General features: G+C 37.4%; 1 protein-coding gene across 1 annotated transcript in view; it reads left to right on the forward strand.

Moving 5' to 3' along the window:
• GTF2E2 (general transcription factor IIE subunit 2) overlaps positions 1-15,486 on the forward strand; it is a 66,517-nt gene that overhangs the window by 39,056 nt on the left and 11,975 nt on the right. Inside the window, exon 6 of the mRNA XM_032413468.1 lies at positions 6,141-6,234. Coding sequence (XP_032269359.1) covers positions 6,141-6,234 — 94 coding nt within the window. The remainder of the gene's footprint in view (positions 1-6,140; positions 6,235-15,486) is intronic.

Below are 15,486 nucleotides of genomic sequence, written 5' to 3' on the forward strand. Positions count from 1 at the left end.
TGCTGTTCTGATTGGGTGATTTCTACTACCCTGTCTTATGCATCACTGATCCATTCTTCATCATCTGATCTGCAATTGATTCCCTATACTGTGTTTTTCATTTCAGTTACTATATTCTTTAGTTCTGATTCTTCAGCTCTCTTTTTAAACTTTCTCTTTGTTGAAGTTCTCACTGTATTCCCCTATTTTTCTTCTGAGTTTGGTGAACATCTTTTTGGTCATGACATTGAACTTTTTTTTAAGGTTTTATTTATTTATTTGACAGAGAGCACAAGCAGGGGGAACAGTAGAGGGAGAGGGAGAAGCAGGATGCCTGGGGCTCGATCCCAGGACCCTGGGATCATGACCTGAGCTGAAGGCAGATACTTAACCATCTGAGCCACCCAGGTGCCCCAACATTGAACTTATTTGGTAGATTGCTTACCTCCATTTCATTTAGGGTTTTTGTTTTTTGTTTGTTTGTTTGAAGCTTTGTTTTGTACTTCTGGAATATATTCCTCTGTCTCCTTACTTTGCCTAGCTGTGTATACTAGTTAGATCAGTTATGTTTCCCTGTTTACTAGTTAGCTCAGTTATGTTTCCCTGTTTTGAAGGAGTGGCTTTCTGTAAAAGGTGTCCTGTGGGGCTCAGCCGTGCTAACCCCCTTCATCACCTGAGGCAGGTACCCCAGGGGTATCCCCTTTGTGGGCTGTGTGCACTCTCTTGTGTCTGGGCCACAGTTGGTGGAACTTGTTGATGTGCAGGACTGTCCTCCTCTGTGGCTGTGAGGCCCAGCGGCAGCTGGTAGTGGTACACTGGCGAATGGGGCTGACCCTGACCCATCTGGCTGAGAGGCCCGGCTGCAACCGCTGCAGGCACTCTAGTGTGCATGGCTGGCCTCCCCAGAGTAGGGGCAGCTTGGGGGTGGATTGCTGGTGCCATTGGAAGCTGTCCACTGGGTGGTGGGGGGATGTGTTTTGGAGGGACTCAGATGCTTGCTGAGGCTGCCTGGAATCTCTTTTTTTGATTGCAGAGTTTAACCATCTTTTTAATTACTTACAAGGGGATGTCATTTTGCTATTAGTTTTCTATATGCCTTCTTGCATTTTTGTTCTTCCTTTTACTGCATTACTGTCTTGTGTTTAGTTGATTTTTTTTTTTTTTTTAGAGAGAGAGAGAGAGTGGGGGGAAAGGCAGAAGGAGAGGGAGAAGGAGAATCTTAAAGCAGGCTCCAGTGCCCAGCATGGAGCCCGATGTGGGGCTCCATCTCACCAACCCCAAGATCATGACCTGAGCCGAAATCAGGAGTTGGATGCTTAACTGACTGAGCCACCCAGGTGCCCCTGGTTGATTTTTTAAATATTAAAATGTTTAAATTCCTATCTCATTTCCTTCATGTATGTTCTATAGCTATTTTCCTTGTGGTTACCATGGGGAATATTTAACATCCTAAAGTTACAACATTTGTATTGGTTTGTATTTATATTAGCCTAACTTCAGTAGCATATTACAACTCTACTCCTTTACAGCTCCATTCCCACCTCTTTTTGTTGTAAAGGTCACAAAATTACATCTTCACACATTGCTCCAAAACATAAACTAATAATTCTTTTAAATCTGTTAGTCTCTTAAATTATGTAGAAGATAACATTTGGAGGTACAAAACAGTTACAGTGATACTAGTTATTAGACTGATAATTGCTTCTTAAAAATGTATTAGTCTCTTAAATCTGTAGAGAACAAAAAGTGTAGTTACAAACTTTTGCTGCAGTGATACTAGCTTTTTTTTTTTTTTAATTAATGTATAATGTATTATTTGTTTCAGGGATACAGGTCTGTGATTCATCAGTCATTTTTAAAAATTTTTTAATTTTTTTTTTTAGATTTTATTTATTTGGGAGAGAGAGACAGAGATAGAGAGAGCACAAGTGGGGAGGAGAGGGAGAAGCAGGCTCCCCGCAGAGCAAGGAGCCTGATGCGGGACTCGATCCCAGGACCCCGGGATCATGACCTGAGCCGAAGGCAGACGCTTAACTGACTGAGCCACCCAGGCGCCCTGTGATTCATCAGTCTTAAACAATTCAGTGTTCACCATAGCACATACCCTCCCCAATGTCTATTACCCAGCCACCCCATCCCTCCCACCCCCCTCCACTCCAGCAACCCTCAGTTTGTTTCCTGAGATTAAGAGTCTCTTATGGTTTGTCTCCCTCTCTGGTTTTGTCTTGTTTCATTTTCCCCTCTCTTCCCCTATGATCCTCTGTCTTGTTTCTCAAAAAAAAAAAAAAAAAGCTTGCCATTTGCAACGATGTGGATGGAACTAGAGGGTATTACGCTAAGCGAAATAAGTCAATTAGAGAAAGACAATTATATGATCTCACTGATATGTGGAATTTGAGATACTAGCTTTTATAATTGCCCATGTATTTAGTATTTATCTTCAGTGAGATCTTTATCTCTTCATATTAACTTTGAGTTACTGATTCTTTCATGTTACCTTGCACGACTCCCTTGCACATTTCTTGCCTGGTAGATCCTAGTGGTAATGAAATCCCTCAGCTTTTTAAAAATTATTTTTAAAATATTTAAAGAACACGCAAGTGTAAGTGGGGAAAGAGCAGAGGGGGAGGGTGATGGAGGGGGAAAGAATCTTTTTTAAAAAAATATTTATTTATTTATTTATTTATTTATTTATTTTTTAAGATTTTATTTATTTATTTGATAGAGAGAGACAGCGAGAGAGAGAACACAAGCAGGGGGAGTGGGAGAGGGAGAAGCAGGCTTCCCGCGGAGCAGGGAGCCCGATGTGGGGCTCAATCCCAGGACCCTGGGATCATGACCTGAGCCGAAGGCAGACGCTTAACGGACTGAGCCACCCAGGCGCCCCAAAAAATATTTATTTATATGACAGAGAGATAGCACAAGCAGGCAGAGCATCAGGGAGAGGGAGAAGCAGACTCCCTGCTGAGCAGGGAGCCTAATGCGGGGCTCGATCCCAGGACCCTGGGATCATGACCTGAGCCGAAAGCAGCCGCTTAACCGACTGAGCCACCCAGGTGTGCCCCAAGGGTAAAGAATCTTAAGCAGACTTCGCGCTGAGCATAGAGCCTGACACAGTCATGACCTGAGGCGAAACTAAGGGTTGGATGCTTGACTTACTGAGCCACCAGGTGCTCTTGGCCTCTAAAGTTTCTGATGAGAAATAGAGTTTTTTTGAGGATCCCTTCCTTGTATGCGCTGGTTTGTTTCTCTCTTGCAGCTTTTAAGACTCCCTTTGTCTTTTGAAAGTTTATTTATAATGTGTCTCAGTGTGGGTCTCTTTGAGTTCATATTCTTTGGAGTTCATTGAGCTTCTTGGATGTTTATTATATTCATATCTTTCCTCAACTTAGGGAAGTTTTCAGTCATTATTTTTTGAAATATGCTGTCTGCCCCTTTCTCTCTCTCTTCCTCTGGGACTCCCACAATTCGTACATTGATCGGCTTTTTGGTGTCCCAGAGGTCTCTTAGGATTTGTTCACTGTTCCTTCAATCCTTTTTGTCAGTTTTTTTTTTTTTTTTTTTAAGATTTTATCTATTTATTTGACAGAGCGAGTGAGCGAGAGAGAGCACAAGCAGGGGGGAGAGGGAGAAGCAGGCTCCCTGCAGGAACCTGACTGTGGGGCTCCATCCCAGGACCCTGCAATCATGACCTGAGCCAAGGGCAGATGCTTAACTAACTGAGCCACCGAGGTGGTCCAGTCCTTTTTGTCAGTTCTTTAAACTTGATAATTTCCATTCTTGTATTTTCATGTTCACTGATTCTTCTCCCTACTGAAAAATGCCTTTGAATCCCTATAGTGAAATTTTCCATTCATTTTTTGTACTTTCAGCACCAGAATTTCTTTGTGATTTTATTTAGGTTTCTATCTCATTATCAATATTTCCATTTTGTTAATATATTGTTTTCACTTTCCTCACATCTTCCTTTAGTTCTTTGATCATCTCTAGGACAGTTGTTTTAAAGTCTTTGTGTAGTATATTTACCAAAAGGTCTTTTTTAGGGACTGTTGATTTTTTTCCCTTCAGATGGGCCATGCTTTCCTGTTTCTTTGTATGCTTTGTAATTTTTGTTGTTGAAAACTAGACCTTTGAATCTAATAATACTATAACTCTGGATAACGGATTCTCCTCCTTCCCCAGGTTTTCCTGTTTTTTATATTCTTTTTGTTTTGGATTGTTGTAGGCTGTCTGTGCTAAGGACTAGCCGGAGGTGTAAACTTAAGATTTTTTTAAGGACTTTTCTAAGTCTTTTCCAGGGCATGCATTATCACTCTAATTTTCTTTGTTTATGTAGTTGTTTTTGTATGTCTTTAACATCGTCCAGGTCTTCCCCTAGAAGTTTCAAGGCTATGATCCAGAGTTTCAAAATAGTTACATGAGACTGATGCTGCCAGTGTAATTGTTGTCTAGGTTGGGAGACCAGTTCCTGGTGCTTCCTACTTTGTCTTCTTCCCAGAATCTTCTTTTTTTTTTTTTTTTAAGATTTTATTTACCCATTTGACAGAGAGAGACACAGCGAGAACAGGAACACAAGCAGGGGGAGTGGGAGAGGGAGAGGCAGGCTTCCCGCGGAGCAGGGAGCCTGATGTGGGGCTTGATCCCAGGACCCCGGGATCATGACCTGAGCCGAAGGCAGACGCTTAACGACTGAGCCACCCAGGCGCCCCCCCAGAATCTTCTATAATATGTTTTGAAATCAGGAATTATCAGACTTCCAACTTTATTCTTTTTTTAAGATTGTTTTGGCTAGGGTCTTTTGTGACTCTTCTCAGGACTTTTCCACTTTTTCAAAATGCACCGTTGGAATTTTGATGGGGATTGTGTTGAATCTGCATATTGCTTTTAGTATTGCTATGTTAACAATATTAAGTCTTCTAATTCATGAACATGGATATTTTTTCATTTATTTGTGTCTTCTTTAATTCCTTTCTGCACTCTTTTTGAGTTCTCATAGTTTATTTTACATATATAATGGTTACTATTTACCACTTGGGTACGTTGGAGTCTTATTATTTTTCAAAGTATTTCATGTCATGAGTAATTTATATAAATAAGAATGAAGGGTCGGTGAAGAACAACTTTATTAGAAATTTTTATAAGATTTTAACATAGCAAACTTCTGTATCAAGTATATTTTGGCAAATGCATCAGAAAGATGAAAGAATACTATTATATGTTAGCAAAGTGAAATGGCAAGGGCTCTTATCACACTGTATTCTATGGTGAATTCTTTCCTGTTGAATAACTAACTGAATGAAAATACCTCATTTTTTTATGTTCTTAGAAATATGTCATTCAGTCATTAATTCTTAAGCTTGAGATTATTAATCTGAGCTATTGTCTAAAGACTCATAGTTTTAGACTTTATTTCTGATGAATTTCACCATCATTAGAGTCTAGAGGTGTGCTCAGGCTTTTTGCATTCTTGTTCTCATTTATTAATGAGCATTTTCTTGTCATTGCTCTGAGGAGCAGGAAATAAATTCTGAATTGTCCACTATATTTAATGAAAGCTTGAAAGACAACAGAGACCACTCTGTGGTCTTTTATATCTTCTTGAAAGGTGATGCAACAGTTTGGGCAATGCAGTAAGAAAATTGAAAGATGGCTATTTCACTGTTGCATCACACTTCTAGGTGATTTGATCATTCTTTCATTTTTTTTTCCTTTTTTTTTTTTACTGTTGTAGCTTTTTAAGGCACAATTGGAAATAATTGATGAATAATGATAAATAAGTGGCAGAATATTTTAAGGTAGAGGAAAAGTAAGAACACTAAGATCCCACAGTTTTTCTTAGATTAATAAAAAGACTCCAATGGACCCAAATCATAATTGAAACATAGATTGGGTTTTGTTTTTCAAAAATAAGTAACTTTTCATTTTGTACTTTGGAAGATCTCTAAGAATAAAAGTCTTGAAATACCAATCCATAAAAGTAGTGAGAACTACTCATGAAAGAAACTTAAGAACTAAAATTAGGTGCCTTAGATCCTAATGCTATACCGAAGGTTAAAAGAAATGGGAGTCCTTTGTTGTTTTTAAAAAAAAAAAATCTTTTGGGGTGGGGTAATTCGGAGTTAACTGAAAAAAAAAAATTTTTTTTTTTTTTATTATTTAAGGCTTTAGGGGACCAGATACTATTTGTAAATCGTCCTGATAAGAAGAAAATTCTTTTCTTCAATGATAAGAGCTGTCAGTTTTCTGTGGATGAAGGTGAGCCTTTCTGTTTAATTTTCAAATATGTTAGAAATAGAAGGTGACAAAATTTATATTTGTAATCGAGTTATAACTTAAATTTTATAGTAGTGCTTTTTAGCTTTATCATCTCTTAGAGCACAGCTAATAATCTTACCACTAACATTGTTTCTCAGAATGCAATTTGAAATATGTAATTTGAAAGATTTTAGGTTAATTGTACTTAGTATAGTAGGTTATGATATCTTATGCTTATAGCTCAGCTGTACCAAGTAGTTTATTTCTTTAATTCTGTTATTTTACAAATATTACTTCATATCTTGATATGAAAGCTTGATGCAGGATGAGAAAAACAAACTTTTGTTGGTGACTGATATTCTCTTAAATAACTTGTGAGTCTTTTGATTATCAGATTGGATAGGCAAGATTACTTTTTTCTGACTATTGTAGAGTCAGATGCTAAGCTTCTATTGAATCTTGTACTAAACGTATGATGCCTATGTTTTGAATTTTAGTTTAAAAATGTTTCAGGGGCACCTGGGTGGCTCAGTTGGTTGAGTTTCTGACTCGATTTTGGCTCAGGTCATGGACTCAGGGTTGTGGAATTGAGCCCTGCATTGGGCTCCCCGCTTGGTGCAGAGTTTTCTTGAGATTCTCTCTCTTCCACTCCTTCTGCTCCCCCCACTCCCTGCTTGTGTGCGGGCTTTGCCTCTCAAACAAAATCTTTAAAAAAAAATATTTCATCAATATTTGTCAGGTAAAATAAACAAGGGTTTAGTCATGGAAAATCTTTACTATACAAGTAGAAATTCTCATTTAGACAAATATATTGTACTGTAAATTGTATTAATTTTGAACTAAAAAGGCAAGAAAAGAACTAAACGCCATTTTAATTATAAAATTTGAAAAGTAATACAAACTCATACCAAAAAATTCTAACAATATAGAATTACATAAAGTAACAAAGTAATATTAGATTCCAAATAGTGAAACTATTGCTATGACTGCCTGGGAGTCCTAGTGACTCTTGTTTATTGTATTGAATAAAAGAGATTCTATTGAAGAAATAATTTTGTATAAAAAATGGACATATAATTCTTATCCCTTTAGTAGCCCATACATATCTTGATTATGATTTTGTAATTTGTACTATGTAAGTTTTTCTTTCATATGTTATCTGGCTGTAGATACTCAGGCTTGTGGTGCTTGTAGATAGGAGTTCAGTCAATCTGAAGTTACTTAGATGACCATGATTTATTTTAGGAAATAGAATGTTGTATTTTGGTGGAAAATTGTGATTGATAGTACCTTGTATGCAGTTGGTTCTCAGTAAATGTTTGTTACTTTAAAAAATTGTTTTCAAAGTATTCCAGTTATTCTGTATATTGTACTTTCTAATAAATAAGGTAAGCTTCTGTGTGTAAATAAGGGAGTAGTGAATTTCTTTTTTATATTGTAGTGATAGATGCTCATTTAAGAAAGGTTTGGCTTAGCAATTTTTGTATTGCTTGAGTCTCCTTTACTTACAGTTTTGCTTTTTATGGAAACTTTTATGATTGTCAAATTGACTTGACCCTTCGAAAAAACATAGGGGTGGACTTAATCTTTAAGATACTTACAGGTTTAAAAAAAATAGCTGATTCCTTTATTCTTTGGCATAGTTAATCCATTTGAAAAAATGCAGTATTAAAAAACATCATAAGTATCACATGTTCAAGTAGGAAGATCTTACAGTAAAAAGCAGATATGTTTTTCCTTTCGCTAATTTGAGTCCCTTTCATTTGTGGCACTACTTAACTGGTTTTATTTTAATTCTTTGGTGGTTCCCTTATTGTATTAAATAATATGCTTATATTTTTATTTCTTGATTTTTCAACTTGAAGTATTATGACTTATTCTTATCATGTTACTGATTACACCTGCTGTCTCTCTCCTTCACTTTCTAATACTGTATAGCACTAGTTTTAGTTTCTCTGCCATTTTTCTTGTTACCTTTAACAATCAAAATAATTGAATGTTCTCAGGGAATTTTTAGTATTAAGTCCACTCTGCAGATGGCAGCATAGTGCAGCAGATCTGTAGATGTTCAAATTGGGGCAAATGTTGAGGTTGCAGTAACTCTGTAAGAATAGGGTGGAACTCTAGGATTTCTTGATAATAATTCATTGGAGAAATTTTAAGAGAATACCTTCTGTTCTGCTATAATCCTCACAGTAATCATTATACCAAGTCATTAGTATTTTCTGTCCCCAGTGCAGTTTTTCTGTGGATATCACTGTTGTAACTTTGCTCACCTTTTTCCTGTTTGTGTACCTTTTTCTATATTTCTATTTCTTAATATTACTCCTGTTTTCATTTGCCATTTTATATGGGCTTTGTTGGCTTAAACTCTTCCCATCTCCTTATTACTTGGCTTATAAGGATAAGATGAGGATTTTCCTTTTTTTTTTTTTTTAAGATTTATTTATTTGGAAAAAGATGTATTTGAGAGAGGGGGCAAAAGGAGAGGAAGAGAGAGTCTTTTTTTTTTTTTTAAAGATTTTTATTTGAGAGAGAGAGAGACAGCAAGAGAGGGAACACGAGCAGGGGGAGTGGGAGAGGGAGAAGCAGGCTTCCTTCCCACTGAGCAGGGAGCCTGATGCGGGGCTCGATCCTGAAGGCAGACGCTTAACGACTGAGCCACCCAGGTGCCCCAGGAAGAGTCTTAAGCAGACGCTGGGCCGAGCATGCCCGACGCAGGGCTCAGTCTCAAGACCCTGAGATCATGACCTGAGCCAAAACCAAGAGTCAGACGCTTAATCGACTGAGCCACCCAGGCGCCCTAAGATGAGGATTTTCACTTTCTTCCACTCAGATTATAAAAGTAACCATGTATGCTTGTTAGTAAAATCCCACATATCTGGAAATAAATTGTATAAATTGTTTGATGTTTGGGGCGCCTGGGTGGCTCAGTTGGTTAAACGACTGCCTTCGGCTCAGGTCATGATCCCGGAGTCCCGGGATCGAGTCCCGCATCGGGCTCCCTGCTCAGCGAGGAGCCTGCTTCTCCCTCTGACCCTCCCCCCTCATGTACTCTCTCTCTCATTCTCGCTCTCTCAAATAAATAAATAAATAAATCTTAAAAAAAAAAAAATTGATGTTTATTTTTCTAGTTTACTTTTTCTCTGTTAGAGGTATTCTATAATGCTATATGGCTGTTTAGTATTCCATTATGTAGGTGTACCTGATGAACGGATTTTTTAAGTACTTAATAATGCTGCAGCAAATATTATACATTTTTTTTTAAAGATTTAATTAATTTATTTATTTGAGAGAGAGAGGGAGAGAAACAGCATGAGAGGGGAGAGGGTCAGAGGGAGAAGCAGGCTCCCCGCTGAGCCGGGAGCCCGATGTGGGACTCGATCCCAGGACTCCGGGACCATGACCTGAGCCGAAGGCAGTCGCTCAACCAACTGAGCCACCCAGGCGCCCAAATATTATACATTTTTATGTTAATGAAATAGCCATATAATATCAGAAGGTATTGGGAGGGGAAATTGACAAATCATTTTTGCATCTAGTAAGTCTTTGTTGTTGTGGACTTATTTAATAGGTGTTGAAGTATATTACTAGATTTCCTAATATTAACTGTCCTTGTACTCCTAGAATAACCCTTTTTTAACTATATATTTCTGGACTCTTTTTCTATGTATTTAAGGGTTTTTGCTTTACTATCCAGTTTTCTTTTTTTTTACTTTCTCAGGGTTTGGTTTGTGTGTGTTATGCTGGATACATCAAAAGAGAAGTACAGTTTCCCTCTCTTCCTTCCTACCCTTTTCCTTCCTTTTCCATTCTTTTTTTTTTAATTTTTTTTTTTAAGATTTTATTTATTTGCGAGAGAGACAATGAGAGACAGAGAGCATGAGAGGGAGGAGGGTCAGAGGGAGAAGCAGACTCCCTGCTGAGCAGGGACCCTGATGTGGGACTCGATCCCGGGACTCCAGGATCATGACCTGAGCCGAAGGCAGTCGCTCAACCAACTGAGCCACCCATTCTTTCCTTATGAGAATATTCGATTCCTTGAAGATTTGAACACAAACGCCCATGAGTGTATCTGTCTTGTTGCTTCTTTCACAGTATTCTTACTTCTTTGGTTATGTCTTTCATTAAGTTTCCCACATTATAAATTAATTTTGGTAATTTCTGCTTTCCTAAAATCATCCATTTTTGATTTTCAAATTTAATAGCATATAGTTTTTGCAGAGTATGGCTCCAGAATTTAATTTTTTTCTGTAATTTTCCCTTTTTAAATTGCTAACTTTTTGTATTTGGACTTTCTCCCTTACTTCCTTGTTATGCTAACCGTTGGTTTATCTATTTTACTTTTGTTGTTGTATTTTTATACAACAGAAAAATATCTGTCACATCACCCTTTATACATACTAGTTTTTGACTACTTTATATGAGTGGTAACTGAGCAAACATTAAAATCTGCCATTATTTTTTTTTGTTTTAATTTTGCTGTTACTTCCTGGTTATGTTTTCCTGCAGAATTTTTGGTTTATAAACATTCTTGACAGTCATAGTTTAAGGATTGTATCATAATCATTGTAAAGCATCTCTCTTGGTTGTATTTAATGTTCTTTGAAGTCTGGCTTTATCTCATATTATTCTTTTAATCCCTTCCCTTTTTTTGGACTGATGTATTTTTGCCCATTCTTTTTTTTTTTTAATATCTTTTTTTTTTTTCTAAGATTTTTATTTGACAGAGAGAGACACAGTGAAAGGCGGAACACAAGCAGGGGGAGCAGGAGAGGGAGAAGCAGGCTTCCTGCTGAGCAGGGAGCCCGATGCAGGGCTCGATCCCAGGACCCTGGGATCATGACCTGAGCCGAAGGCAGACACTTAACGACAGAGCCACCCAGGCGCCCCTTTTTGCCCATTCTTTTACTGTATACCCTGTCTTCTTTTGTTTAAATATTTCCTTTGTAATTGGCATATAGTTGGTTTTAACTTTTGAAGTGTCATTTTATATTAATTATCTTTATTACATGATATATTCTCCCATTATTTGTTTGGAAAGTATAATTTTGGGAGGTTCTCATATATAGAGTGATTCTCTGTATCTCTGATTTGCTTAAACTATAGGTATCATTTTATCAACTTTGTTCTTTGTTTTTATTTCCTAATTGACACTTTCTGGGATTTTGGTAACAATCTATTGTGTATTCCTGAATTCACTTACTCAACAAGAGTTCACTTATTCAACAAATATTTACTGATGTCCTACTATATGCCCCAGTTATTTTGCTAAATGCAGGGGATACAGTAATGAACAAGATAGACAAGTCTCTGCCTTTATGGAGTTTGCATTCTAAAGGATAAAGTAAACAATATAAAAAATAAAACATGATGACAGATTGTATCAAATTCTAGGAAAGAGACAAATGAAGTATGTGCAAGCTGGTAAAGCAGTAGGAGGGGTGAACTCCGAGAAGACGGCTGTGGAAGAATGAGATGGAGCTAGCCTTGCAGAGTACCAGAGTGGTGCCCATGTGGGTGCTGTTGTGGGGAAGTGGGGTTCAAGCAGACAGTAGTAAAGGCAAAGGCTGTAGTAAAGACTTTGATTTTTTTCGTAGGCCAGTTGTTTTTAATCCTTAAATCTGATTCAGTGGAGCCTGAGGAACAAATATTTTCTTTGCTCTTGTAAAATAAAATTTCTAGATGAGGGCGCCTGGGTGGCTCAGTTGGTTAAGCGACTGCCTTCGGCTCAGGTCATGATCATGGAGTCCCTGGATCGAGTCCCGCATCGGGCTCCCTGCTCGGCGGGGAGTCTGCTTCTCCCTCTGACCCTCCCCCCTCTCATGTACTCGCTCTCTCTCATTCTCTCTCTCTCAAATAAAAATAAAATCTTTAAAAAAAAAAAAATAAAATAAAATTTCTAGATGATATAACCTACTTTGAGACATAATTTCTTAAAAGTTTGTATAATACAGGGATGCCTGGCTGGCTCAGTCAGTAGAGCATGTGACTCTTGATCCCAGGGTGGTGAGTTCAAGCCCCCACATTGGGCACAGAGCTTACTTAAAAAAAAAAAAAAAAGTAGGAGCACCTGGATGGCTCGGTCGGTTAGGTGTCCAACTCTTGATTTCAGCTCAGGTCATGATCTCAGGGTTTTGAGATCGAGCTCTGAACTGGGGGTGGAGCCTGCTTAAGATTCTTTCTCTCCCTCTCCCTTTGCTGTCCCCCCTTAAAAAAAAAAAAAAAAAAAGGTATAATACCCTAACAGAAAGGAGAAAAAAAAAGGAAATTGGTTTATATTTACAAATATATTTCAATATTTGTAATTATTCAAGCATATTTATATTAGAATATAAAAGGAATATAAATAACACAGTGTCTACATTTATCTGTAGAGTCACCATTGAATGTGATGGCTACAAATGGACCAATACAGGTGTGATGCAGTGGCAACTTATGTACCATAATTAGTGTTTTCCTTAAGTGATAAAGAATGCGTGGCGAAGGTCTGCAAAATACAAAGTGATGTTTTTCTGAGATTTTCAAAGGTTAATCATACTATATTCTCTATTATACATTGTATGTTCCTAGAAAATCGTGTGTAAAAAACATAAAAAGTACTTTATATATGTAAACAGAATTTGATTCTTATTATCAACTGGTGTTTTTCATTAATCTCTATACTTTCTAAGAAAGATGGCTGGGAGGAAGAAAGGTTTTTCGACAACGGCGGTATTGATAATTTGGAGCTGGATAATTTTTTTTGGTGTTGGGGTTGTCACTGTGCATTGTAGATATTTAGCAGAATCCCTGGCTTCTTTAGATGCCAGTAGCATACCTTCCGCCACAGTGTGACAACCAAAAATGTATCCAGACATTACCAAATGTTCCCCAGGAAGCAAAACTGTCTGGGTTGAGAATTATATTAAAGGTACAGTTTGTGTTTATAAAATAGACAACAGTTAATTAAGATATGTTGTCTTCAGACTTCTTTTCTTGAATTCTTTGATTCAGCACATTCAGTGATACAGAGATGTCAAAGTGAGTAAGGTCTCTGTTCTTGAGCTTACCTAAGGCTGAGGGAACATTGACACGGGAACACAGATGGTGGTTCTTGCATACTGTCATTGTGATGTTTGTATAGTGCTGTAGACACTGGGGGAATAAGTCACGATCCACAGGAACTTCAGGGTTCGGACACTGTTCTTGGAGTTGAAATTGTCAGTACGGCATAAATCACTAATTTAAAAAAAGTGAGTTTTTCCAAATGATATAAGTTGTGTGTGTTTCCAGAGAAGATCCACTGAAAATTGATGCATATCTTAACATTTATCTTCTTCTTCCTCTTTGTTCGTATTTTACTCAAAATGCTTTGTCCTATTGTATTGATGGAGATTTTTGTGTTAGTCCAGTAGATGGCAGTCTTAGCTTAAGAGGAAATACTGAGTGATGAAGCTTTCAGTCACGTTGAAGACTCACCCTTCATTTTATCTGTAATAGAAGCAAATGTCCTAAAATGAGATACAGCACAAGTAAGGAGAGAGCTTATATGTAGTAATTCAGAAAGTCAAATAGGTAAGTGAACACAGAGTAGTTGAACTTAGGTATATGTCTTATTTCACAAAGGCATTTATTTCCTTTTATCAGGATCTTACTCATTTAGAGGCAGTATAAATGCAGTGGTCAGGATGATGGTTTGAATAGTTAACCTGTAGGTTTGTATCTTAGCTCTGCTCCTTATTAGCTTAGGCAAGATACTTCTGAGATTTCTCATCTATAAAATAGGAATAAGGGTATCTGTCTCATGGTCCTTAGGAGAATTAAATGAGTTAAAAATAAATGTGTGTAGAGCTTGGAACAGAGCCTGCCACATAGTAAGAGTAATAGTAACAGTAATATTAGCTATTATTGGAAGAATTGGAAATATCAAATAGTACCAAAATACTAGGTGTTTAAATCTTATCTGCTTATTTATTCACGTTTACTTTAGCTATCTGGTTATTGACTAAGTGATCTGTAGACTTGCGTTTTGTCAGATAGCAAAGAACCAGAGCCAATATAGCAGTCCGAGGCCACATTTGCAGTGATCTTTTGCAGTTATAGAATGTTTGTTGGTGTTCCTGGTGAGAAGTCCAATGACAGCCTGACTTTTCTTTCATTTTTTCTAACTCATTCTTTTCTGCCTAGAAACTTAAACAATTTCAACTTTATCCTTAGAATACAGGGCTTCTCCCAGAAGCTCTTTTCCTGGGGCTCTGATGCTGTTTTAGTTCATTATTTTTTTATGGCTTTCCATTCGGATGTACTTTAAAACAATTTTTCTGATGCTCCACAGATAGAAATGAAATGTTTTGGTTTTGCTATATGCTATTATAAATAATACTTAATACTTGCACATAAATATATGTGCACTTGCCTGATTATTTCCTTATTGTAGTTTTCTTTAAGTAGAATTGCGAGATCAGAAAATAAGGCATATTTAAAACATCTTCAACACATTGCCTGTAATGCCTTTTGTAAAGTTCACACCAATTTTTGGGGACCCATTTACCTTCACAGCAGTCTATGAAAAGGTATCCAATTCTTTACCCTTACCAGTACTAGATGTTTTTAGTTAACTTTGCCAGCCTCGTAGAAAATAAGGGTTATCTTGAATTTGTATTTTCTTGCAATGACTTTATAAAATTAGAGAAAAACAGATGATTTTTCTTTGTACCTCTGTCAACTGTACATTTTTTGTCGTTGCATACATTAAAATTAAATTTGGGATTCTGTGAGATCTTGACTTTAAAATTAGGCCCTGTTTGCCTGGGTGGCTCAGTCGGTTAGGCATCTGCCTTCGGCTTGCGTCATGATCCCAGGGTCCTGGGATTGAGCCTAATGTCTGGCAGCAGGGAGCCTGCTTCTTCCTGTCCTGCTCCCTCTGCTTGTGCTCTCTCTCTGTCAAATAAATAAATGCAATCTTTAAAAAAAAAATAAATCAGGCCCTGCTTTCCATTGTTTATCTTAAGTATTTATACAGCTGTGGTACATTTACATAGTACGTGTAATATTTAAATACTGAAACAGCACTCAGCTAAGGAAAGACAGGGATTAATGTAGAAATGTTTTATCGAAAAAAACCCCAAAGACATTTAAAAAAGTTTTTTTAGAGGGGGAGGGGCAGAAGTTAAGAGAGAGAATTTTAAGCAGGTTCCATGCCCAGTGCAGAGCCCTATGTGGGGCTCGGTCTCATGACACTGAGATCATCAACTGAAGTCAAGAGTCTGA

Source organism: Phoca vitulina, unplaced genomic scaffold (genome assembly GCF_004348235.1).
Source record: "Phoca vitulina isolate PV1807 unplaced genomic scaffold, GSC_HSeal_1.0 scaffold15, whole genome shotgun sequence".
In the NCBI taxonomy this organism is placed as follows: domain Eukaryota; kingdom Metazoa; phylum Chordata; class Mammalia; order Carnivora; family Phocidae; genus Phoca; species Phoca vitulina.